This window comes from Aquarana catesbeiana, unplaced genomic scaffold (genome assembly GCF_042186555.1).
Source record: "Aquarana catesbeiana isolate 2022-GZ unplaced genomic scaffold, ASM4218655v1 unanchor228, whole genome shotgun sequence".
NCBI lineage: Eukaryota > Metazoa > Chordata > Amphibia > Anura > Ranidae > Aquarana > Aquarana catesbeiana.
Window position 1 is genome coordinate 2,502,277 of NW_027362655.1, and position 24,415 is coordinate 2,526,691.

Consider the following 24,415-nt stretch of genomic DNA (forward strand, 5'->3'; position numbering starts at 1 on the left):
TTTTACTGCAAAATCAAAGGGGCCAAAATGTCTCCCCCCCGAGCAGTAATATATTTCTATCCCCCTTGGTGGGAGTGGAGATGACCCATCTATAAGGATATACAGTACATACACACACAGCACAAGGCCGTGTTCACACTATGAGATGTTTCTCGGGACTTCAGTTCCTCTGAACTCCACAAGGTGGTGATCTCACCTCTACCCAGACAGGAAGTCTCTATGGAATACAGACAGGAAGTGATGTCAGCTACACACATTCCACAGGAAGTAGAGAGGAGACGTTGCTGGGTCTAGCAGCAGAGGAGGTAATATGTAGATTAACTCCTTCAGGGGGATGATTAATATATCTTGTCAAATCTGGCCATACATGGTTCAGTTTTATCGTTCAATTAGCGGGATGAGCGGAAAAAACTGAAGTGATTCCCCCATCCACACATTGGAGGGGGATGGGGGAATCCTCCCCGCTGCACTATTGTATTCTGACAATGGGGGGCGCTCCTCCGCTCTCAGAATACACAGATCAGTGATGAAGCTATTGGCTGCAGCCGCTGATGGAGTGACTTTTATCCGGCAGTGACCACACATGGATGGAAATGTGACCGAACCCTGCTGAACCAGCTGAATTTCCATGTCTCTATGGTCACCTTAAGTCAGGGCTCAACAAATCCCAGGTCACCATGGTGACTAGAAATGGTGTCCTGGCCCCTGGGCTCTTGTCATTGTCACTGTTGGTCTGAATAATGTTTCTGCCTGAAACCCGGACACATTATTCAGACAGGAATGTGTCTCAGAGCGGGGCCAGGCGGGAGGGTGAGGGGATCGGAGGAGGAGGAGATGATGGCACCCGACCTGTGAAGTGAGGGGTGGACTGGACAGGACAGCGGCATGAGAGGACTCATCTCACTGAGCTCCGCTGCCGATCTTTCTCCTTTCCGCATTACTGTCACCATCGGCTCCTGCTTCCACCCACAGCTGCCTGTGTCCCTGCAGAGCCCTCCGGCAGAACAGAGAGGAAGGAGAGGACCGAATCTCCAACATGGAGCCACCTCGGCACTGCCACAAAGATCCCCACAAGGGGCAGAGAAACAGGACTACAGAGTCCTTACAGGAGTAACCAGGACAAGCCTGCAAAGCAGCCAGATAAGAAACCAGCCAGGGAGGGACATGCTGCTTTATGTACACAAGATGTCCTCTCCATCCACTCTGCTCTCACACACTGCTGGGGGAGATGTACAGGACATGCAGGAGGACACAGGGGAGTGGGGGGGGATTACTGTCCTGTATTATGTACCCTTCTCCTGCATCCTGAAGGTCCTTTTCTGGTACCCTGTACCCCATTCTGCACTCTCTACCCCATGTCCTGTATTCTGCACACTGTACCCTTCCCCTGCACGCTATGTCCTGCATCCCATGTTCTGCGGTGACCTGCACCCTTCTCCTGCACCCCATGTCCGGTCTTCTGCACCCTGCACCACATGTTCTTCACCTCCCCCCTAATGTTCTACATTCTGCACCACATGGCCTTCATTCTGCACACTGTACCCTTCCCCTGCACCCCATGTCCTTTCCCTCCACCCCATGTCCGGCATTCTGCACCCTTCTCCTGCATTCCATGTCCTAAAGTGACCTGCACCCTTCTCCAGTACCCTGTACCCATGTCCTGTGGTGACCTGCACCCATTTCTGGTACCCTGTACCCCATGTCATGTGTTCTGCACCCTTCTCCTGCACCCTGCTCTCCATGTTTTTCATTCTGCACTGCATCTTTCCCCTGCACGCCTTTTCCTGCATTCAGCACACTGTACCTTTCCCCTGTACCCCATGTCCTGCATTCAGCACACTGTACCTTTCCCCTGCACCACATGTCCTGCATTATGCACCCCACACCACATGTCCTGCACCCTAATGTTCTACATTCTGCACCTTGCTCCCCATGTCCTGCATTCTGCACAATGTACCTTTCCCCTGCACCCCATATCCTGCACCCTTCTCCTGCAGCCCATGTGCTGCGGTGACCTGCACCCTTCTCTGGTACCCTGCACCCCATGGGGAGAGAACCTTTGGGGGAGTCAAGGAAGGAAAAGGATCTGGTGTTCCTAGTAGAAGACAGACTGGGCAATAGCATACAATGTCAAGCTGCAGCTACCAAAGCCATCAGAATATTAGCATACATAAAAAAGGGGATATACCCCAGAGATAAAAGGATAATCTTACCACTTTATAAAACTCTGGTCAGGCCACATCTGGAGTATTCCGTCCCGTTCTGGTCTCCAGTCTTCAGAAGGGATGTGCTGGAGAGAGTCCAAAGAAGGGCAACTAAATTAATTAGGGGGCTGGAGGACCTCAAATACGAGGAGCGACTGACTACAAGCACTAAATTTATTGTCGCTGGAGAAAAGACGCTTCAGAGGAGATATGATGGCAATTTACAAATATCTCAGTGGTGATCCCAGCATAGGAAAAAAGCTATTCCATCTCAGGGGGTGTGAGAGGACACGGGGACACACAATGAGATTGGAGGAGAAGCGGTTTAACCTTAAGCTGGGTTTTTTTTTCATTGCCAGGGCAGTAAGGATATGGAACTCTCTTTCACAATTTGTGGTGGCTGCTGGGAGTATTGAAATTTTTAAGAGGCTCTTGGACGTGCATCTTAAAAAACACAACATACAGGGATATGGGAAATGATTATCGACACTGACACGCATACACCTACACAGGTCGGACTGGATGGACTATTGTCTTTATTCAACCTTAACTACTATGTGACTATGTCTTGCATTCTGCACACTTTACCTTTCCCCTGCACTCCATTTCCTGCATTTTGCACCCTTCTCCTGCATCTCATGTCCTGTGGTGACCTTCACCCTCTTCTGGTACCGTACACCCCATGTCCTGTGTTCTACACAACATGTTATGCATTTTGCATACAGCACAACGTGTCCTGCACTTATCTCCTGCACCCCAAGTCCTGTGTTCTGCACCCCACAATTTACTTGCCCTGCCCCAGGCGCTGATAACCCACACTTCTCTTAAAAAAAGTGCCTCCTAACTTTTTTATCTGGCTCCCAGATTCAAAGCAAATTTGTCAAGCCCCGCCTTAAGTGACTTCCTCCCCTCCCCCTCATCTCCTTCATTATGTAAGTAATGCTGAGATCATCTCCCATTGGCTGAGCAATATTCTCATTTGTCTCTGAGCTCCTTCTTGCTATTCCTCGTCCTGCCTGTTGTTTCCTTGGATTGATTTTCTGTGTAGTGACCCCGGCTTCATCTCTTGGATGCGCTCGTCTGTTGCTTGTCCTGACCTTTATCCTGATTCCTGGATCTCCTCCTCATCTCTCCTCCATATCCTCTTACACAGCTTTTCTCCACACCTGCAGTGATCCTGGGGGGGTGGAAACTTGGCACCAGCACTCAGCAAAATCCATGCCCACCATTAGGAGCTCTGGAGAAAATTGTCTGCTATTTACATTCCGTTCCTCCACATGATACCTGCTCACATGAGAGCTTACTTTCACAGATTCCTGACAGATTTCTGTATGTTAAAGTTCGCCCTTCAGTTTAGGAGAGGTAGGACACACCCAGGAACAATGATTTGGTTTTCACGGGAGCCTCATATAGAGGACCCCTCAAATCTCCCTCTCTAAACGTCTCTCCATCCAGAGATTATATGTCCTATGACATCACACTGACCTCACAACTCCTCCTCCCAATGTCACTCAATTTACTTTATTTTTCTGATGCTCTTAGGATGTGGGTGGACCCTTGGCATCCTCACTAGCAAAGTGGGACTGTTGGTCCTGCATTGTATGTAATGATGTCAGAATGTCAGCAACATGTTTTTAACCTGCAAAGTATGGGGTCCTGTGTGGGTAAATTTATACCTCAGTCTGAAGTGGGGTTTTAATAAAATGGAGACCTGAATGATAAGGTGAGAAGGATTCTGAGAATATTATTTGATTTTGCTCTTTGTGTTCAGATCTAGAGTTTTCCTCCTGTGAAGTCTGGAGATCATATGACCATCACATTGTCTCCACCTCCCTCCCTGATAGAATAGAGAAATACAAAGAAGATTCTAGAAGTCACCAGAGAGATCATGGAGGAGAGGTGAGCGGTGCTGGGAATTCTGGGACATTATCCAGTAACAGACAAGGGATGTGTCTGGATGGTGACTGTATCATTGTGTGTGTCAGGTTCCTATAAGGTGTCAGGATGTCACTGTCTATTTCTCCATGGAGGAGTGGGAGTATTTAGAAGGACACAAGGATCTCTACAAGGACGTCATGATGGACAATCAGCCGCCCCTCACATCACCGGGTAAGAGGAGACTTTATTGTAAAGGAGAGAGCAGTACGGAGGGTCCACCTAGATCCCCCATCATCTGATAAACACATAGAAACAATGTATTCAGTCAGTGTGTGTGTTTCCTACAGATGAATCCAGTAATGGGAACCCACCAGAGAGATGTCCCCATCCTCTGTATTCCCAGGATTCCACACAGGAAGATCACACCATCCCTCACCATCATCAGGTAGATGAGGAACAATCACTGATAGTATCATTAGGATCTGTACATTATCTGCATTGTTACCATTGATGTCATTTTTATTATATATTCAGAGTGGAAATCTGAAAAAGTTTAAAGTTGAGGTTAAAGAAGAGGTAAAAGAGGAGGATGATGAGGATGGGGTGATGGAGGAGTCAGAGTTTCTAAAAGAACACAAAGATCTGTACCAGGACACCATGGTGGAGTCATCCAGCTACAGAAACCCACCAGAGAGATGTCCCCGTCCTCTGTATTCCCGGGATTCCACACAGGAAGATCACACCATCCCTCACCATCATCAGGTAGATGATTGACAATTATTGGTAGATATGATTTATACACAGCATGTTTGTTACAATGAATGTTTTATTATATATTCAGAGTGGAATCCTTAGGGATGATAATATTGATGTTAAAGAAGAGTATAAAGAGGAGGATGAGGAGTATGGAGTGATGGAGGAGTTATCAGAAGAACACAAGGATATGATGGAGCCACCTAATACCAGGAACCCACCAGAGAGATCTCCTCATCCTCTGTATTCCCGGGATTCCACACAGGAAGATCACACCATCCCTCACTGTTACAAGGTTGGTAGGACAGAGGTTATAAAACACACTTATAGAGACAATGTGTGGATTTTATATGTGATGTCACAATATTAAAGCTTATATTTTACAGATGATATTCTCTCTCATTTTCTTGATTTAGAGTGGAGATCCAATCGATATAGAATTTGAGGTTAAATCAGAAGAAGAAGAGAGGTATGTGAGGGATGATCAGCAGTCTATGGAGGAGGATGGAATAACGGGGACATTTATAGAGGAGGACACTCCTACAGAGATCAGCACAGGTGGGTCATTAACACTAAATACATTCCTCCACCCATACTGCTCACTGATTGGTCCAGAGTAGGACAAGGACTGGGTGATATCGGCCTGTAATCCCCTGGTCACTTTCCTGAGCTGTGTTCCCTGTCATGTATTCCTGTATTTCTCTCAGATAATCTTCCTTCTCTGTGCTGCAGACACAATTTATGTATCTAGACTGGATTTATGAAGATTTTGGGGTTCAGCTGGCAGCAAAATGTTAACTTTCACCATAGACGTTACCAGACCTAGGCACCTGGGGTATGTGTTTTGGGTCTTCTGCCCCATACCCGGGTATGGCAAGATGTCTGATAGAGTTACTAACTCTGTTGTTTGCTGGCTGTGCCGGGTGGAGGGATATGTCTGTATAGTAGAGCTGCACGATTCTGGCCAAAATGAGAATCACGATTTCTTTGCTTAGAATAAAAAGATCACAATTCTTGCGTTGTAAAATCTTTCACATGTAGCACTAACTCACTGTGGAGCTGCTGGTTTAAGCGGGTCTGTTACCTTCACTTTGCTTCCCTCTGTTTCACCGGCACCGGGTCTAGGGGTTCCGTTGAGTTTACTGCTGGACGACACACGCACCAACACTGGAGTACGTTTTCAATGCTTTATTGAACAGTCAAACTTTAGGAAGTAGCAGGAAAGAGACGGAAAAGGAAACCTTCAGGAGAAACTCAAATATCTTCTTACAAGATCTTAGCGACAAATGTCCCGGTAGAATTTAGATAATTATGTGGAATGCGTTCCCCTCATGGGACGCACTCTTTGCTCGTCTGGATAGGCCTCTCTCACCGGTCTAGCAGTCAGTACGCAGCACGAATCTAAAGTCTCTGCCACAGACTTACTTGGGGGGGTAAATCTGCACGATCCTCTGCCACAGGATGTATCAGATCTTCTGCAGTGAACAGTCAGTCACAGTGCCTGAACCTTTAAGCCGAACCAGCGACACTATGCTGTATAATTACTTCTTTTGGATACGTCCTACAACCGAGTCACCAGACCCCTCTATAGACCAGCACGCTGCGTGATCTCTCCAAGACGGGTCCTCCCCTTGGATCTCCTCGGCTGTCCAGCTTCGTCACACAGGAACGACAGCTCAGGACCATTCCTCGGCCGCGGTGGTAGGCTCCAGACAAGCCTCTGGACCCACCCCTGCGCCGTAGCATCGTGGGTCTCCCGATTGGAGGACCACGAAGTAGCTCCTTAACGCATACCTGTCGGCCAGAAGGGCCAGCAGGTGGCTGCAAAACCGACCTTAGAACATGGCGTCTGTCCCATAAATACCCTCTTCCCAGAATGCAACTCGGAGGACCACCTCCACCAAGCTTGTCTCCGAGACAGAGGAGCATCTATACACTTTGACGCGTTGCCCTTCCAACACTGACTAATGGTAACAGCGACACCCACCGGTCAGCACGGAAGCACACACAACGTCAGCCAAGCTGGAACAGAGGCGAACTTTTAACCTTCCTAACACACAATTTACTAAATTTACCTAATCTGCGGTAGATTGTAAATCTATCAGCGCTACACACATTATACAAAAAAAGTGGGCTAACTTTACTGGTTATTTTTTTTTTTTTTTTAAATTCATTAAAGTAATTTTTTCCAAAAAAATTGTATTTGAAAGACCGCTGCGCAAATACAGTGTGACATAAAATATTGCAGCAACCACCATTTTATTCTCTAGGGTGTCTACTAAAAAAATATATATAATGTTTGGGGGTTCTAAGTAAATTAGCCAGCAAAAAAAAAATGATTTTATCTTGAAACGAACAAATGTCAGAAAAAGGTTTAGTGTTTAAAGCGGAGTTCCACACAAAAATGGAACTTCCGCTTTTCGGAACCCTCCCCCCCTCCGGTGTCACATTTGGCACCTTTCAGGGGGGAGGGGGGTGCAGATACCTGTATAAGACAGGTATTTGCACCCACTTCCGTGGATAGACTCCCACGGGAGTCTACATCTCTTCCTGTCCTCCCGCACTGTCTGCTGGGACACACACGGGTCCCAGAGACAGCAGGGACCATTCACATTGCGCAACGCGACTCGCACATGCGCAGTAGGGAACCGGGAAGTGAAGCCGCAAGGCTTCATTTCCTGATTCCCTTACCGAAGATGGCGGTGGCAGCATCCGAGGATCGAGGGACGTTTCGGCCTTCGGGTGCCGACATCACTGGACCCAGGGACAGGTAAGTGTCCTTATTTTAAAAGTCAGCAACTGCAGTATTTGTAGCTGTTGACTTTAAAAAAAAATATTTTTGCGGGACTCCCGCTTTAAGTGGTTAAATTTTTTTCACTTACACACGAAGTCTATTCCATTGACAAATTTTTACAATGTTTATACTTAATTCAACTGATAAAGAATGTTTTGATTCTTGGCAGACTGCCTGTTTTTTTCCTTCCTTTCTTTTGATAGCTGTGGCTTCAGAAGAGCAGAGAGAATTCTTTGCATAGAAAGAATCGGGAAACACTTTAGTCAAGATCGCGATAATGATTCTTGACGATTAATCGTGCAGCTCTACCATATAGTCTCAGACCCAAGTCACTGAGTGCAGTCTCAGGAGATGGGAGGCAGCGGTGTGGGATCTCTGCAACTTGTCTCATGTAAACATTTAAGCTTCCACTGATTACTGGATACCAATATTATGAGTCCTGACCCTTACACTGTATAATTTATATTGTACATTACATACTCCTGACCCCTGCCCTATATACTCTTGTATTGTACTTTAATATATTCTGATACTATAAAATCCTAACTGTTGTATCCTAAATAATAAGTTGTACATTACATAGGCCTTACCTCTTTTGCACCCATTTTCTACCAACTGGACATTTTATATCTGATGATTTGATTGGAGCACAGACTTTTACATTTTGATAATAATGTGATAACATCCTCAAACTTTGGAACCTTAAATAGAAAGTGATAATGAGGGAGGAGTCAATAACCCAATGATGGTGGTCTTCAGGATCAGTCCAGTCTTCATCTTGGTTGTTCTCCCCCCATCCTCACTCTCTGACCTCTGGTGGTTCTCAGCCCCGCTGTTATTCATGACTAAATCATGGACTAAATAAGGAAGTGCAGGACTTCTTGTGTTGGGAAGATGGCAATGAGTGATAGAGGGGGTGGGGACACTCGTCCTATAATCCCCTTATCATTGTCACTCCTATAAAAGACAGTTCTCGTTGTTTCCTCACTCTCTGACTAAGGTCCATGAATAAAGAAATGAACTGGTAGGAGATCAGAGATGTAGGGCTGAAACAGCCAATCATCATAATTGACTATAAAAATAGTTGTCAACTATTTTCATAATCGATTAGTTGGTCAGTCAAATAATTGGCCTGCATACAGAATGCATTATTTCTTTACATATCAGAAAATACAGCTCAGTACACCATCCATACATGTCAGTAAATGCCTGAGACCTTGAATGCGTGAGGCGCAATGGCTCATGGGACATGTAGTCCTGGGCAAGAGAAGGAAGCAAGTGATTCTAAAGGCAGAATTGTTTTTATCTTGCTATAGGGGAACTCTATACTATACTTTGCGGCTTCCTATAGGGGAACTCTATACTATACTTTGTGGCTTCCTATAGGGGAACTCTATACTATACTTTGCGGCTTCCTATAAGGGAACGCTATGCTATACTTTGTGGCTTCCTATAGGAGAACGCTATACTATACTTTGCGGCTTCCTATAGGGGAACTTTATACTATACTTTGCGGCTTCCTATAGGGGAACTTTATACTATACTTTGCAGCTTCCTATAGGGGAACTCTAAAGGCAGGAGGAGCCAGAAGTGGGGTGAGGGGGGGTCCAGAAGAGGAGAATCAGGATCATATCAGAATCCATTACTCAGAGCAGGTAAGTATGACAAGTTTGTTTAAAAAAAATAAAATCCAACATTTACAATGACTTTAACCTCCCTGGCGGTATGATTATGTCAGATTTTTGCATCTCAGAGCGGTACAATTAGTTTACATAGAAATTTGGCGTTTTAAATTGTAGGCCTGTAATTCTTAGCAATAACACACTTAAATCTGTCCAAACAAGAGTCTAGTAAATATCCCTGGTATGATGAAGTTTGAAACACAAAATTATAAATTATAATATAATAAATAAATATAAATAATTATAAAAAATAATAATATAATGAATTTCCCCATGATTCACTATCGCTCAATTCTGCAAGTGTTCTATTTTACTATCGCTGTTTTCTAGCTGGTCTAAAGCCACTTTTGACGTAAAGGGACAATTTTTGGTTGCTATGGACAATCTCCAGTTTCCAGGCAGAAAGAACAGTATATATCATATAAAACTGCATGCAGAGCATTGGACAAAGCACTGGGGACAAAAGGGATGTGAAATGATTTCATACAGTAATGTAATCTGTAAGATTACACTGTACTGTATGTATTATGATTTTTCACTTTTTTTAATTTGCCGCCGTGCTCCGGCCCCATGCATCGCGACGCTCGCAGGGAACGGAGCCCGGCACACAAAGGCTTTGGGCGGAGGACAGAGCCTGCAGACACAGCGGGGGGACATCACAGGATCCTGGGGACAAGGTAAGTATACCACACCAGGATCCTGCAATGCAATTCCGAGTGTGGCTCGGGGTTACCGCTAATGGTGCTGAAATTTAACCCCGAGCCACACTCGGGAAAACCGCCAGGGAGGTTAAGGGTTCTGTGCAGGGACGATCAGCATCTGAACCCATAGAAGGTGGAGGCTGATAGAATGGAGGTGATATAGGCATATATACTCTTCTTGTATGAGATCACGATCCCCTCTTTCTAACATTAGGAGCTGCCTGGCCCATGAAGTGGGGAAAGGCCTACCCATTAAGACTTCAAATGGAGAGAAGCCTGTGGCTCTGCAGGGAGTCATTCTTACCTCTGCAACCACTGCAGGCAGTACCTTCTTCCATCCGTTGAAAGTTCCCCCTGTAGCCTTCCTAATTTTATCCTTAAGAGTCCTATTCATTCTTTCTACTATGCCTGAACTCTGTGGGTGGTGTGAGATGTGAAACTTCCAGTCAATCTTAAGTGTTTTCACTAAATCTTGACACACTTTGGCTATGAAGGCAGGAGCATTGTCTGACTTCATTTGCAGAGGGCAACCCCACCTTGGGATTACCTCCCGTGCAAGGATTCTGACTACTGTCTGTGCATCTTCCTTTGCGATAACGAATACTTCTGGCCATCATGAGTAAATATTCCTGTCTCTTGCCTAGTTTGGGCATGTGTGTAAAATCAATTTGAAGATGAGTGAACGGTGTGGACGGGTAAATGAGGTGTTCATGTTTCACTTTGTGTGGATCTTTTGGATTATTCCCATAGGTGTGCGCAGCCTATTGCATTAGGGTGTGCACCCCAAAGGGCAAACACACATGCCTTTCTCTGCAGCCTCAGCTGCATGGGGCAGTAAATGAATCGGAAGTCCTCTGTGCTGAGTGGCTTCCTATTCATTCACATTTACTATGGAAGCATTGTAAATACAGCTTACTATGCTTCAGTTGTGAATGGACACAGTGAGCGAGTGTGTTCACTGAGTTCAGTTCATTTAGAAAAAGGATGGGGCCAGTAAATTACATATTTACTAGCCCCTTCGCCAGCTCTCCATCCTGAAACATTCCCCTCAGAAGCCGGGGGGAGAAGAGAGTAGAAGGGGGAATCGGCAATGCACATAGTGATTAAGGTGTGCCCAGGCACACTTGGCACACCCCCTGCGCATGCCTATGATTATTCCTAACACATGTAATACATCTTGCAACAGATGGCTTTACTAATGAAGGAAGTCCTGTAATGAAAAAATCTTTGTCTAATAATTCACATATCATCTGCCAGCCTCTATGTCGCACCCCATGATATTGCGTGTACTTAGAGTCAGTGTAGATGTTTTCTTCCTGTTCTGTAAAGAGCTGACAGGCTCGTGTGAGCGCGATCAGCTCTGCTGCCTGAGCTGAACTGAAAGTGAACTGAGTTTGCCTCTAATATTACATCAGGCAGCTGAACTACTGCATCACTTGCGTTATATGTGATATAATTTGGTCTTGAACAAGCGCCACCCACAAATACATTTTGTGCATTAGGGAGAGCGATTGAAGACATGTCAGATCTGGGAGGTGTGTCCTGGTGTACGAAATCCATACATTCATACTGGGGTAACACCTCATGCTCCTCACCTTTCAGCCCCAATAAGGCATTAGGATAGGAACGGGACCAGAATTAGGCGATGCATACTTTATCTCAAGCTTTGGCTTGAACAGCAAAATTACCTCATAGCCGCTCAGCCTCTGAGCTGACGTATGTTGAGTGTGAATACTTTTAAGTAGAATGGAAACATTGTGGCTATTGTGTAATGAAGTTGCATGGCCTAGAGTGAATGAAGTAGCCATCTCTACAACCATTGCACAGGATGCTAGAACTTGGAGACTTGCCAGTATGCCCTGTACTGGCATCGGCACTACCCTTGCAAAAAAAAGCAACAGGGTGAAGTTTACCCCCATGCTCTTGCGCTAGGACTCCCCTCATAGTTTTACAATTGTCTCTTGCATATAAATGGAACATTTTCCGTACACAGGTAATCTGAGGCCAGGAGCTGTAACCATTGCAATTTTAAGGTATACAAAAGCATTACACATTTCATCATTCCATCTTATACAGTCTAGCATGTCAACATTTGTGGCTTGTCTCAGGAGGTTATCATAGTAGGAACAATCAGATATCCATTGACGGCAGTAACCAATCATACCAAGAAAAGACAACATATCTTTCTTAGTAAGTGGGTGGGGCAGACTCACACAAGCTGTGGCTCTTTTGTGACTGATTTTCCTCTCATCTTTGGTCAGCACAAAGCCAAGGTACTCTATAGTTTTTTGTAGATTGTTCCTAGAGACCTTGTGACCATTGCCTGCTAACCAATGGAACAGGTCTACACCATTCTCTTTGCATGCAACCTGGCTCGGACTACACAACAATAAATCATCAACATACTGTAACAAGACTAAACCACTGTGGGGAGTCCAGGACCGCAAGATTGCCTGGAGGACTACCGTGTAAACTACTGGGGAATACACATACCCCTGGGACAATCTACACCATTTCATCGGGCGATTTCTAAAACAAAATGTGAGTAGTGGCCGTGTCTCCTGGTCCACTGGGACCGAAAAATATACATTTGTTAAATCAATCACAGAAAAATTTTCAGCATCACATGAAATGGAAGGTAATAGCGATGGCACATCAGGCACTATAGGTGCGATGGGCACAATCAAGTTGTTTACAGCTCTACGATCCTGTACAAACCTATAACTGCCATCCGGCTTTTTTTACTGGATTTATAGGTGTGTTAAAAGGCGATACTGTCTCTTTTTTTTAAAAAAAAAATTCCCTTTTTAACCACTTGCCGACCGCCTAACGTATATATACGTCGGCAGAATGGCACGGGCAGGCAGAATCACGTACCTGTGCCAGCGGCGGTCGGCATTTGACTGGGAGCGTCGGGAGGCGAGGGGGAGACCATCCGATCGTGGCCCCCCCCTCGCGATCGCTCCCAGCCAATCGGAATACTCCCCTGCCTGTGTGTAGTTTCACACAGGCAGAGGATGTGATGTCATCTCTCCTCGGCTTGGCAGTTTCCGTCCAGCGCCGAGGAGAGAAGACATGTAAGTGCACAACACACACAAACACACACAGTAGAACATGCCAGGCATACTTTACACCCCCGATCCCCCCCCCCCGATCGCCCCCCGATCCCCCCCCAATCACCCCCCCCCGTCACAAACTGACAGCAAGCAGTATTTTTTTTTTTTTTTCCTGATTACTGCATAGTGTCAGTTTGTGACAGTTACAGTGTTAGGGCAGTGAATATTACCCCCCTTTAGGTCTAGGATACCCCCCTAACCCCCCCCTAATAAAGTTTTAACCCCTTGATCACCCCCTGTCACCAGTGTCACTAAGCGATCATTTTTCTGATCGCTGTATTAGTGTCGCTGGTGACGCTAGTTAGGAACGTAAATATTTAGGTTCGCCGTCAGCGTTTTATAGTGACAGGGACCCCCATATACTACCGAATAAATGTTTTAACCCCTTGATTGCCCCCTAGTTAACCCTTTCACCACTGATCACCGTATAACCGTTACGGGTGACGCTGGTTAGTTCGTTTATTTTTTATAGTGTCAGGGCACCCGCCGTTTATTACCTAATAAAGGTTTAGCCCCCTGATCGCCCGGCGGTGATATGCGTCGCCCCAGGCAGCGTCAGATTAGCGCCAGTACCGCTAACACCCACGCACGCAGCATACGCCTCCCTTAGTGGTATAGTATCTGTACGGATCAATATCTGATCCGATCAGATCTATACTAGTGTCCCCAGCAGTTTAGGGTTCCCAAAAACGCAGTGTTAGCGGGATCAGCCCAGATACCCGCTAGCACCTGCGTTCTTCCCCTCCGCCCGGCCCAGCCCAAGTGCAGTATCGATCGATCACTGTCACTTACAAAACACTAAACGCATAACTGCAGCGTTCACAGAGTCAGGCCTGATCCCTGCGATCGCTAACAGTTTTCTTGGTAGCGTTTTGGTGAACTGGCAAGCACCAGCCCCAGGCAGCGTCAGGTTAGCGCCAGTACCGCTAACACCCACGCACGCACCGTACACCTCCCTTAGTGGTATAGTATCTGAACGCATCAATATCTGATCCGATCAGATCTATACTAGCGTCCCCAGCAGTTTAGGGTTCCCACAAACGCAGTGTTAGCGGGATCAGCCCAGATACCTGCTAGCACCTGCGTTTTGCCCCTCCGCCCAGCCCAGCCCACCCAAGTGCAGTATCGATCGATCACTGTCACTTACAAAACACTAAACGCATAACTGCAGCGTTCGCAGAGTCAGGCCTGATCCCTGCGATCGCTAACAGTTTTTTTGCTAGCTTTTTATTGAACTGGCAAGCACCAGCAGCCTAGTACACCCCGGTCGTAGTCAAACCAGCACTGCATTAACACTTGGTGACGTGGCGAGTCCCATAAATGCAGTTCAAGCTGGTGAGGTGGCAAGCACAAGTAGTGTCCCGCTGCCACCAAGAAGACAAACACAGGCCCGTCGTGCCCATAGTGCCCTTCCTGCTGCATTCGCCAATCCTAATTGGGAACCCACCACTTCTGCAGCGCCCGTACTTCCCCCATTCACATCCCCAACCAAATGCAGTCGGCTGCATGAGAGGCATTTTCTTTATGTCCTCCCGAGTACCCCTACCCAGCGAACCCCCCCAAAAAAGATGTTGTGTCTGCAGCAAGCGCGGATATAGGCGTGACACCCGCTATTATTGTCCCTCCTGTCCTGACAATCCTGGTCTTTGCATTGGTGAATGTTTTGAACACTACCATTCACTAGTTGAGTATTAGCGTAGGGTACAGCATTGCACAGACTAGGCACACTTTCACAGGGTCTCCCAAGATGCCATCGCATTTTGAGAGACCCGAACCTGGAACCGGTTACAGTTATAAAAGTTAGTTACAAAAAAAAGTGTAAAAAAAAAAAAAACAGAAACAAAAATATAAAATAAAAAAAAAATAGTTGTTGTTTTATTGTTCTCTCTCTCTATTCTCTCTCTATTGTTCTGCTCTTTTTTACTGTATTCTATTCTGCAATGTTTTATTGTTATTATGTTTTATCATGTTTGCTTTTCAGATATGCAATTTTTTATACCTTACCGTTTACTGTGCTTTATTGTTAACCATTTTTTTGTCTTCAGGTACGCCATTCACGACTTTGAGTGGTTATACCAGAATGATGCCTGCAGGTTTAGGTATCATCTTGGTATCATTCTTTTCAGCCAGCGATTGGCTTTCATGTAAAAGCAATCCTAGCAGCTAATTAGCCTCTAGACTGCTTTTACAAGCAGTGGGAGGGAATGCCCCCCCCCCCCCAACGTCTTCCGTGTTTTTCTCTGGCTCTCCTGTCTCAACAGGGAACCTGAGAATGCAGCCGGTGATTCAGCCAGCTGACCATAGAGCTGATCAGAGACCAGAGTGGCTCCAAACATCTCTATGGCCTAAGAAACCGGAAGCTACGAGCATTTTATGACTTAGATTTCGCCGGATGTAAACAGCGCCATTGGGAAATTGGGAAAGCATTTTATCACACCGATCTTGGTGTGGTCAGATGCTTTGAGGGCAGAGGAGAAATCTAGGGTCTAATAGACCCCAATTTTTGCAAAAAAGAGTACCTGTCACTACCTATTGCTATGATAGGGGATATTTACATTCCCTGAGATAACAATAAAAATGATTTAAAAAAAAAAAAATGAAAGGAACAGTTTAAAAATAAGATAAAAAAATAATAATAATAAAGAAAAAAAAAAAAAAAAAAAAAAGCACCCCTGTCCCCCCTGCTCTCGCGCTAAGGCGAACGCAAGCGTCGGTCTGGCGTCAAATGTAAACAGCAATTGCACCATGCATGTGAGGTATCACCGCGAACGTCAGATCGAGGGCAGTAATTTTAGCAGTAGACCTCCTCTGTAAATCTAAAGTGGTAACCTGTAAAGGCTTTTAAAGGCTTTTAAAAATGTATTTAGTTTGTCGCCACTGCACGTTTGTGCGCAATTTTAAAGCATGTCATGTTTGGTATCCATGTACTCGGCCTAAGATCATCTTTTTTATTTCATCAAACATTTGGGCAATATAGTGTGTTTTAGTGCATTAAAATTTAAAAAAGTGTGTTTTTTCCCCAAAAAATGCGTTTGAAAAATCGCTGCGCAAATACTGTGTGAAAAAAAAAAATTAAACACCCACCATTTTAATCTGTAGGTCATTTGCTTTAAAAAAATATATAATGTTTGGGGGTTCAAAGTAATTTTCTTGCAAAAAAAAATTATTTTTTTATGTAATCAAAAAGTGTCAGAAAGGGCTTTGTCTTCAAGTGGTTAGAAGAGTGGATGATGTGTGACATAAGCTTCTAGATGTTGTGCATAAAATGCCAGGACAGTTCAACCCCCCCCAAATGACCCCATTTTGGAAAGTAGACACCCCAAGCTATTTGCTGAGAGGCATGTCGAGTCCATGGAATATTTTATATTGTGACACAAGTTGCGGGAAAGAGACAATTTTTTATTTTTTTTATTTTTTTTTTGCGCAAAGTTGTCACTAAATGATATATTGCTCAAACATGCCATGGGAATATGTGAAATTACACCCCAAAATACATTCTGTTGCTTCTCCTGAGTATGGGGATACCACATGTGTGAGACTTTTTGGGAGCCTAGCCGCGTACGGGACCCCGAAAACCAAGCACCGCCTTCAGGCTTTCTAAGGCCGTAAATTTTTGATTTCACTCTTCACTGCCTATCACAGTTTCGGAGGCCATGGAATGCCCAGGTGGCAAAAAACACCCCCAAATGACCCCATTTTGGAAAGTAGACACCCAAAGCTATTTGATGAGAGGTATAGTGAGTATTTTGCAGACCTCACTTTTTGTCACAAAAAATTGAAAAAAGAAAAAAAAATTTTTTTTTCTCGTCTTTCTTTATTTTCAAAAACAAATGAGAGCTGCAAAATACTCACCATGCCTCTCAGCAAATAGCTTGGGGTGTCTACTTTCCAAAATGGGGTCATTTGGGGGGGGTTTGTGCCACCTGGGCATTCCATGGCCTCCGAAACTGTGATAGGTAGTGAGGAGTAAAATCAAAAATGTACGCCCTTAGAAATCCTGAAGGCACTGATTGGTTTTCGGGGCCCCGTACGCGGCTAGGCTCCCAAAAAGTCCCACACATGTGGTATCCCCGTACTCAGGAGAAGCAGCTGAATGTATTTTGGGGTGCAATTCCACATATGCCCATGGCCTGTGTGAGCAATATATCATTTAGTGACAACTTTGTGCAAAAAAAAAAAAAAATTTGTCACTTTCCCGCAACTTGTGTCAAAAAATAAAACATTCCATGGACTCAACATGCCTCAAAGCAAATAGCTTGGGGTGTCTACTTTCCAAAATGGGGTCATTTGGGGGGGGGTTGTGCCATCTGGGCATTTTATGGCCTTCAAAACTGATAGGTAGTGAGGAGTAAAATCAAAAATGTACGCCCTTAGAAATCCTGAAGGCAGTGATTGGTTTTCGGGGGCCCCGTACGCGTCTAGGCTCCCAAAAAGTCCCACACATGTGGTATCCCCATACTCAGGAGAAGCAGCTAAATGTATTTTGGGGTGCAATTCCACATATGCCCATGGCCTGTGTGAGCAATATATCATTTAGTGACAACTTTTTGTAATTTTTTTTTTTTTTTTTTGTCATTATTCAATCACTTGGGACAAAAAAAATGAATATTCAATGGGCTCAACATGCCTCTCAGCAAATTCCTTGGGGTGTCTACTTTCCAAAATGGGGTCATTTGTGGGGGTTTTGTACTGCCCTGCCATTTTAGCACCTCAAGAAACGACATAGGCAGTCATAAATTAAAGGCTGTGTAAATTCCAGAAAATGTACCCTAGTTTGTAGGCGCTATAACTTTTGCGCAAACCAATAAATATACATTTATTGACATTTTTTCTACCAAAGACATGTGGCCGAATACATTTTGGCCTAAATGTATGACTAAAATTGAGTTTATTGGATTTTTTTTAGAACAAAAAGTAGAAAATATCATTTTTTTTCAAAATTTTCGGTCTTTTTCCGTGTATAGCGCAAAAAATAAAAACGGCAGAGGTGATCAAATACCATCAAAAGAAAGCTCTATTTGTGGGAAGAAAAGGACGCAAATTTCGTTTGGGTACAGCATTGCATGACCGCGCAATTAGCAGTTAAAGCGACGCAGTGCCGAATTGTAAAAAGTGCTCTGGTCAGGAAGGGGGTAAAACCTTCCGGGGCTGAAGTGGTTAAGAAAGTGCTCCACCTGGTGCAATTCCTTCCTCTTTTTCTTTTGACAGGCTGTGCCCCCTCTTTTAAAGTAGCTTTGTAAGGGTTACAGGAAATGAGTCCCACATTGAGTGCGTGTTCTGTATTTGGCTAATCATTTAAAACAAATAACAACATTAATCTGAATGGCAAGTTCCCCCTTTCCCATATTCATACACTGACCTATCTTGAAATTTCAGGCTGCACAAAATTAACTTCCTCATATTAAACCAGCTATCATCTATTCAATCTTGGTTCAAATATTTTTCATAATAAATACATGAGAATTAATTTTCCCACGATGCTACAGCAAACATAGACACTTTGCCAGGATTGGTACTCTCCGCCAGTAATGTTCCCACTGTCTCTTTAAACCCCTAGAAGCTCTGTACTGTTACTTCCTGTTTTTAAACCTGAATTTTACTCCTGCGTGTCTTTGTCTCTAAACTGTATGGAAGACATATCGGTAGCATACTAATTCACCTTCTATAATAGATTTACCTGCAGACACAGTGTCCCTAAGTTTCTAGATGTGTGCTCTACCTGGCCCTAGGAGTGGTAAGTTCTATTAACTTTTCCACTGCAATCCCAAGACCCTAATACTTTCATTAATAAATAACTCCTCTCTTCCTTTACCTTCACTTAACTTGCTCTACCTTCTACAATGTAGGATGTTTTTTATTAAAAACACCTTTAAACTCACTTACTTTATCCTCATCACAAAGTGGGTGTTTGCATCAAACATTCCCTCTCTCTACACAACCCCCAGCCCATCTAACACATTCTTTTGCAACCTTCATAATACTATTCTTTTTACCTTCAAAGAGTCACCAAAAACATGTTAAACATGCACTCAAACACGTCACACATCTTTCAAGCAAATTAGGCACTTATACTTGCAATTCTATAAACAAATATAGCAAAAGGGGAGACCTCAGACAACATCGTACTCTTACCTTGTACTGAATGGCCGTTTAACATTCATCATGAAAGGGAAACTTACAGCTTCCTCATTCTCTTTGACAGGGAAAGTATGAATCCGTCTCACGCTGGCCGGAGTTTCACCAAGCTCAGTAACAATCTTTTTAGATAAAATGTCCTAGCTTCCTTCATCTGCCTGTTAAATTCTGTGGGCGTGAGGGGGAACTCCGTGGAGGCCCCCCATTCACCCGTCTCTGTGTCAGATTCATCTATGGTGGGGGGTGCTTGTGTCTCTGGGGCTTTCGGTTTGATTTTACTTTCTGTTGGGGTTTTTATTTTACGAGCAGGCGTGGGTGTTTCCCCCGCAGCCTCAGTCTCACAGTCCCCATCCCCTGCATCAGATATGTCTGGTGCAATAGAGGTACCATGCCCTGATGCCACCTGGGAATCAGTCCCCTCTACCTGCTGTACTGGTGCTCCTTGTTGCACAAGAGCCTGCACTGCCGTGGAGCAGAAACCTATTAGATCTGTGTAGCATACAGCGGAGGATTATGCCCCGTACACACGGTCGGATTTTCCGATGGAAAATGTCCGATCGGAGCATGTTGTCGGAAATTCCGACCGTGTGTGGGCTCCATCGGACATTTTCCATCGGATTTTCCGACACGCAAAGTTGGAGAGCAGGAGATAAAATTTTCCGACAACAAAATCCGTTGTCGGAAATTCCGATCGTGTGTACACAAATCCGACGGACAAAGTGCCACGCATGCTCAGAATAAATAAAGAGATGAAAGCTATTGGCCACTGCCCCGTTTATAGTCCCGACGTACATGTTTTACGTCACCGCGTTTAGAACGATCGGATTTTCCGACAACTTTGTGTGACCGTGTGTATGCAAGACAAGTTTGAGCCAACATCCGTCGGAAAAAATCCTAGGATTTTGTTGTCGGAATGTCCGAACAAAGTCCGACCGTGTGTACGCCCTATTAGTGTTAAACGGGAAGGGAAAAGCGGCCAGATCTGATCTGTTTTTATCTGCCTCAGCCTTATGGTTTTTTTATAGTGTCCTCATCACCTGGTGTAGTGACGGATTTCTTCTGTTTCTTATTATTTTTTTGAAACCAATAAGGGGCATATTTCAACCAAATCTCCCAGCTATGTTAGACACCCAGGTATTCACAAATCACATATCATTAATAATTAAACCGTTCATCATTATATGGTTATACACGCCTATAACCTCTAAAAACATAGCTGCCACAAGGTTACCAGAGTGAAAACGCCATCTGTTGATGACTAACAAGTCATCTTCCTGTCCCATGGTAGACAAGAAGATAGGCTAAACCACACTGTATTTATACATCATAAGATGCTCATTAAGGTTTGTGCATGCTCTTGCAACATGTAGCAATATGTAGTTATAAGCTGATAATCTCACAATAGGCTAAAACTAAATCCTAGACCTAATTTAAAGGCATATAGACTTACAGCTGCCAAGATGGAGTCGCTGTTGTTCAGTCATATTACTACATTTTTTACATTTAAAAAAAATGTTGATCCCTGATTCTGATATGTAGCAGACTCACCCTCTAATAATACATCTATCTGTCTGTTATTCTCAGAGTGGATTAAAAATCCAACTATATCTGGATATTTATATTTACAGCTGCATATAGATATTCAAGAATATTAACTAAATTATACACCAACGTTTTTTTGGTGTTTTTATCCAATTATTCGAAACAATAATAGGGTAACTTATGAAAATAATCATTAGTTGCCGCCCTACAGAGGACCCATTTACTAGTAACCTTGAGGGGAAATTGTAAGATTCTCAGAGACAAAGCTGCCTGGTGTGGGCAGAGTCCTGGTTTAGGGGAACCAATCTGTTGATGTCTAGTAATAATCTTTTTTTTTCTATTTTAGTAGATGGACGGGAGATGAGGAAAACCTCAGAGGATTGTCTCACTTTGTCTCCAGACTGTAAAGTAGAAGATGAGGACATCACACAGTATAGTCCAGGAGAAAACCCGACTACCTCAAATGTCCATCCGGCACCACACAGTGTAGATGGACCATCGTATTCCTCTTATCCTGAGGAACCTCAGACTGTGAGGGACGGTGCCGTCCTTCCAACAGATAAGAGGCTTTTCTGTACTGACTGTGGGAAGTGTTTCCATTATAAGTCCCATCTTATTTTGCATAAAAGATCTCACACAGGGGAGAAGCCGTATTCCTGTCCTGAGTGCGGGAAATGTTTTTCAGGGAAGTCCAATCTTTACACACATCAGAGATTTCACACAGGTGAGAAGCCGTATTCCTGTCCTGAGTGTGGGAAATGTTTTATACAAAAATCAGACCTTGTCATACATCAGAGATCTCACACGGGGGAGAAGCCATATTCATGTCCTGAGTGCGGGAAATGTTTTTCAGTAAAGTCCAGTCTTTACACACATCAGAGATCTCACACAGGGGAGAAGCCATATTCCTGTCCTGAGTGCGAGATATGTTTTTCAGTGAAGTCTGATCTTTACAGACATCAGAGATCTCACACGGGGCAAAAGCCATATTCCTGTCCTGAGTGTGGGAAATGTTTTTCAATGAAGTCCCATCTTTACACACATCAGAGATCTCACACAGGGGAGAAGCCGTATTCCTGTCCTGAGTGTGGGAAATGTTTTTCAGAAATGTCCAATCTTTACACACATCAGAGATCTCATACGGGTGAGAAGCCATATTCCTGTCCTGAGTGTGGGAAATGTTTTTCAGTGAAGTCCCATCTTTACACACATCAGAGATCTCACACAGGGGAGAAGCCGTATTCCTGTCCTGAGTGCGAGAAATGTTTTTCAGTGAAGTTCAGTCTTTACAGACATCAGAGATCTCACACTGGGGAGAAGCCATATTCCTGTCCTGAGTGCGGGAAATGTTTTTCACAGACATCCAGTCTTTCCAGACATCAGAGATCTCACACAGGGAGACACCCCTTTACTGTCCAGAGTGAGTGAATTATTTCTCACTGAAGTCCTGTCTTCCTGTGCATCTGGGATCCTGCACAACCCTTGAGGTGTTTTAGTGCCTTGAGTGCAGGAAATGTCTTCTATATGAATGTTGCTGGACATCACGGCTCTCATGTGGGGAAGAAGCACACCCTGATATACACCTCAGATATACTCTATGGCTGATCTTCATCATGTAAGAAACAGTTCCAGGGGTGTGGACATTTTTTTGAAAAAAACAAATTGTCCAAGGGAGTAAATCAGGGTCCCAATCTCCTTGTTCCTCATCTACCAGAGAGCTCAGCAGCGGTGTGGGAGTTCATTGAAAACTACAAGCCGACATTGGCAAAGGACAGAACTCTGTGAATGATTGGCACGGCCGTGCTCTTTTCATAAAGTGACAGCCGGTACGGGGAACTTCTCCCCACACTTCTGTCACACAGAGGGCTTGGATCGCTGAGCCACTGCAGGAACAGAAACATGTAACATCTTACCCAAGGTGAACGTTTCCTTTAAGCCTTTCACTTGCAGGGACGTTTTTGCATTTTTGTGCCCACATGATTTTTTTTTTTTTTTTTAACAGAAACGTTTATTGACAAAAGCAGAGACATTCCAAGCTTAGTTACAAGTGCCCACATGTTTAACCACTTCAATACCGGACACTTTCACCCTCTTCCTGCCCAGGCCAATTTTCATCTTTCAGCGCTCTCGCACTTTGAGTGACAATTGCGCAGTCATGTAACATTGTACCCAAATGAAATTTTTTATCTTTTTTCCCCACAAATAGAGCTTTCTTTTGGTGGTATTTGATCATCACTGGAGGTTTTATTTTTTGTGTTACAAATAGAAAAAGACATAAAATGTTGAAAAAAAAAAGTTTTTCTTTGTTTCTGTTATAAAAAGTTGTAAATTATTTTTTCTCCTTCACAAATGGGCACTGATGAGGGGGCATTAATATGCAGCACTGATAGATGGCACTGATGAGGAGATACTGACAAGCTTGCCTGATGGGCTCTGATTGGTATACCTGATGATGGTCACTGATTAGCATACCTGGTGGACACTGATTGGCATCACAGGCAGGAATTGATTGGCATCACTGGTGATCATCGCTGATGGGCCTGTACTGATAATCAATGCAGAATATCACTGCAGATCCCCTCTGTCAGGAGAGCCGCTGATTGACTCTCCTCTACTCGCGTCTTATCAGCATAAATAAAGGAAAGCTGATAACCGGCACTTCCTGGTTACGATGTGATGAGCTTTGATTGGACACAGCTGATCACATGGTAAAGAGCCTACGTCATAGGCTCTTTACTGAGATTGGAGATGTGGTGTGTCAGAGCGACTCACCACTCCACCAATCTCCATGCGCCTGAGCAGCTTATTCTTCTGGTTGTCATATGAAGTCTACTCAGGATTATGGAATGCCCGTCTGGCCGTCATTCTGCTATAGGCCGGGCGGGAAGGAGTTAAAAAATAATTTTACTCCTGAAGATGATATAAAACCCCCAAAACATGATATATTTTCTGAAAGCAGACACCCTAGAGAATAAAAGAGCAGTATTTTAAATTTTTTATGTGACGCGATATTACCGCAAAAGTCTAGGAAACACAACATTTTTGTAAAATACACACTACACAATACACACTAAAGTTAATTTCAGGGGGCACAAAAAGTTTGGCCTATATTTGGTTTACGGTGATGTATATTGAATGTGGTAGTTGCAATAGCTGTTGTTGCTAGGATTTTTAATTCACTTTGTTTGTCCTTTTTTAACTTTTCTGTGTTTTGTACCAATAAAAATATATACTTTTAGATGACTTGGTGTGTTGTGGTGCCTATAAAGTCCATTTTGAGTCCACTGGTCTAAATTTGTCTATAACCTAGGATTATTATATTAGCATCCACAGTACCACCCTGTGGGGATGCCTTCTTTATCTATTAATGACATCATGAGTTGATAAGGAGGATGTCAGTTGCTTGAATATCATCCTTGTGTGACCCTCCCCCGCCTCTCTCCATCAGCTTTGGGGTCTCATTAGCTGAGTGATGGAGAAAAACTGAGGGAGAAGAGAAACATTGGAATACTAGTCAGTACCAGTTTGCGAAAGTGTATTTGCTTTGGAAGAATAAATCACTTATAAAGTTGGGTGTCCTATGATGTTGTTGCATTATGTAAAACTATTA

General features: G+C 44.1%; 1 protein-coding gene across 1 annotated transcript in view; it reads left to right on the plus strand.

The window, feature by feature from the left end:
• LOC141121714 (uncharacterized) overlaps positions 1–24,042 on the plus strand; it is an 88,261-nt gene extending 64,219 nt beyond the window's left edge. Inside the window, 1 exon segment of the mRNA XM_073611429.1 lies at positions 21,372–24,042. Within this exon segment, the coding sequence (XP_073467530.1) occupies positions 21,372–22,233 (862 nt within the window). The 3' untranslated portion in view covers positions 22,234–24,042.
• The last annotated feature ends 373 nt before the right edge of the window (positions 24,043–24,415 follow it).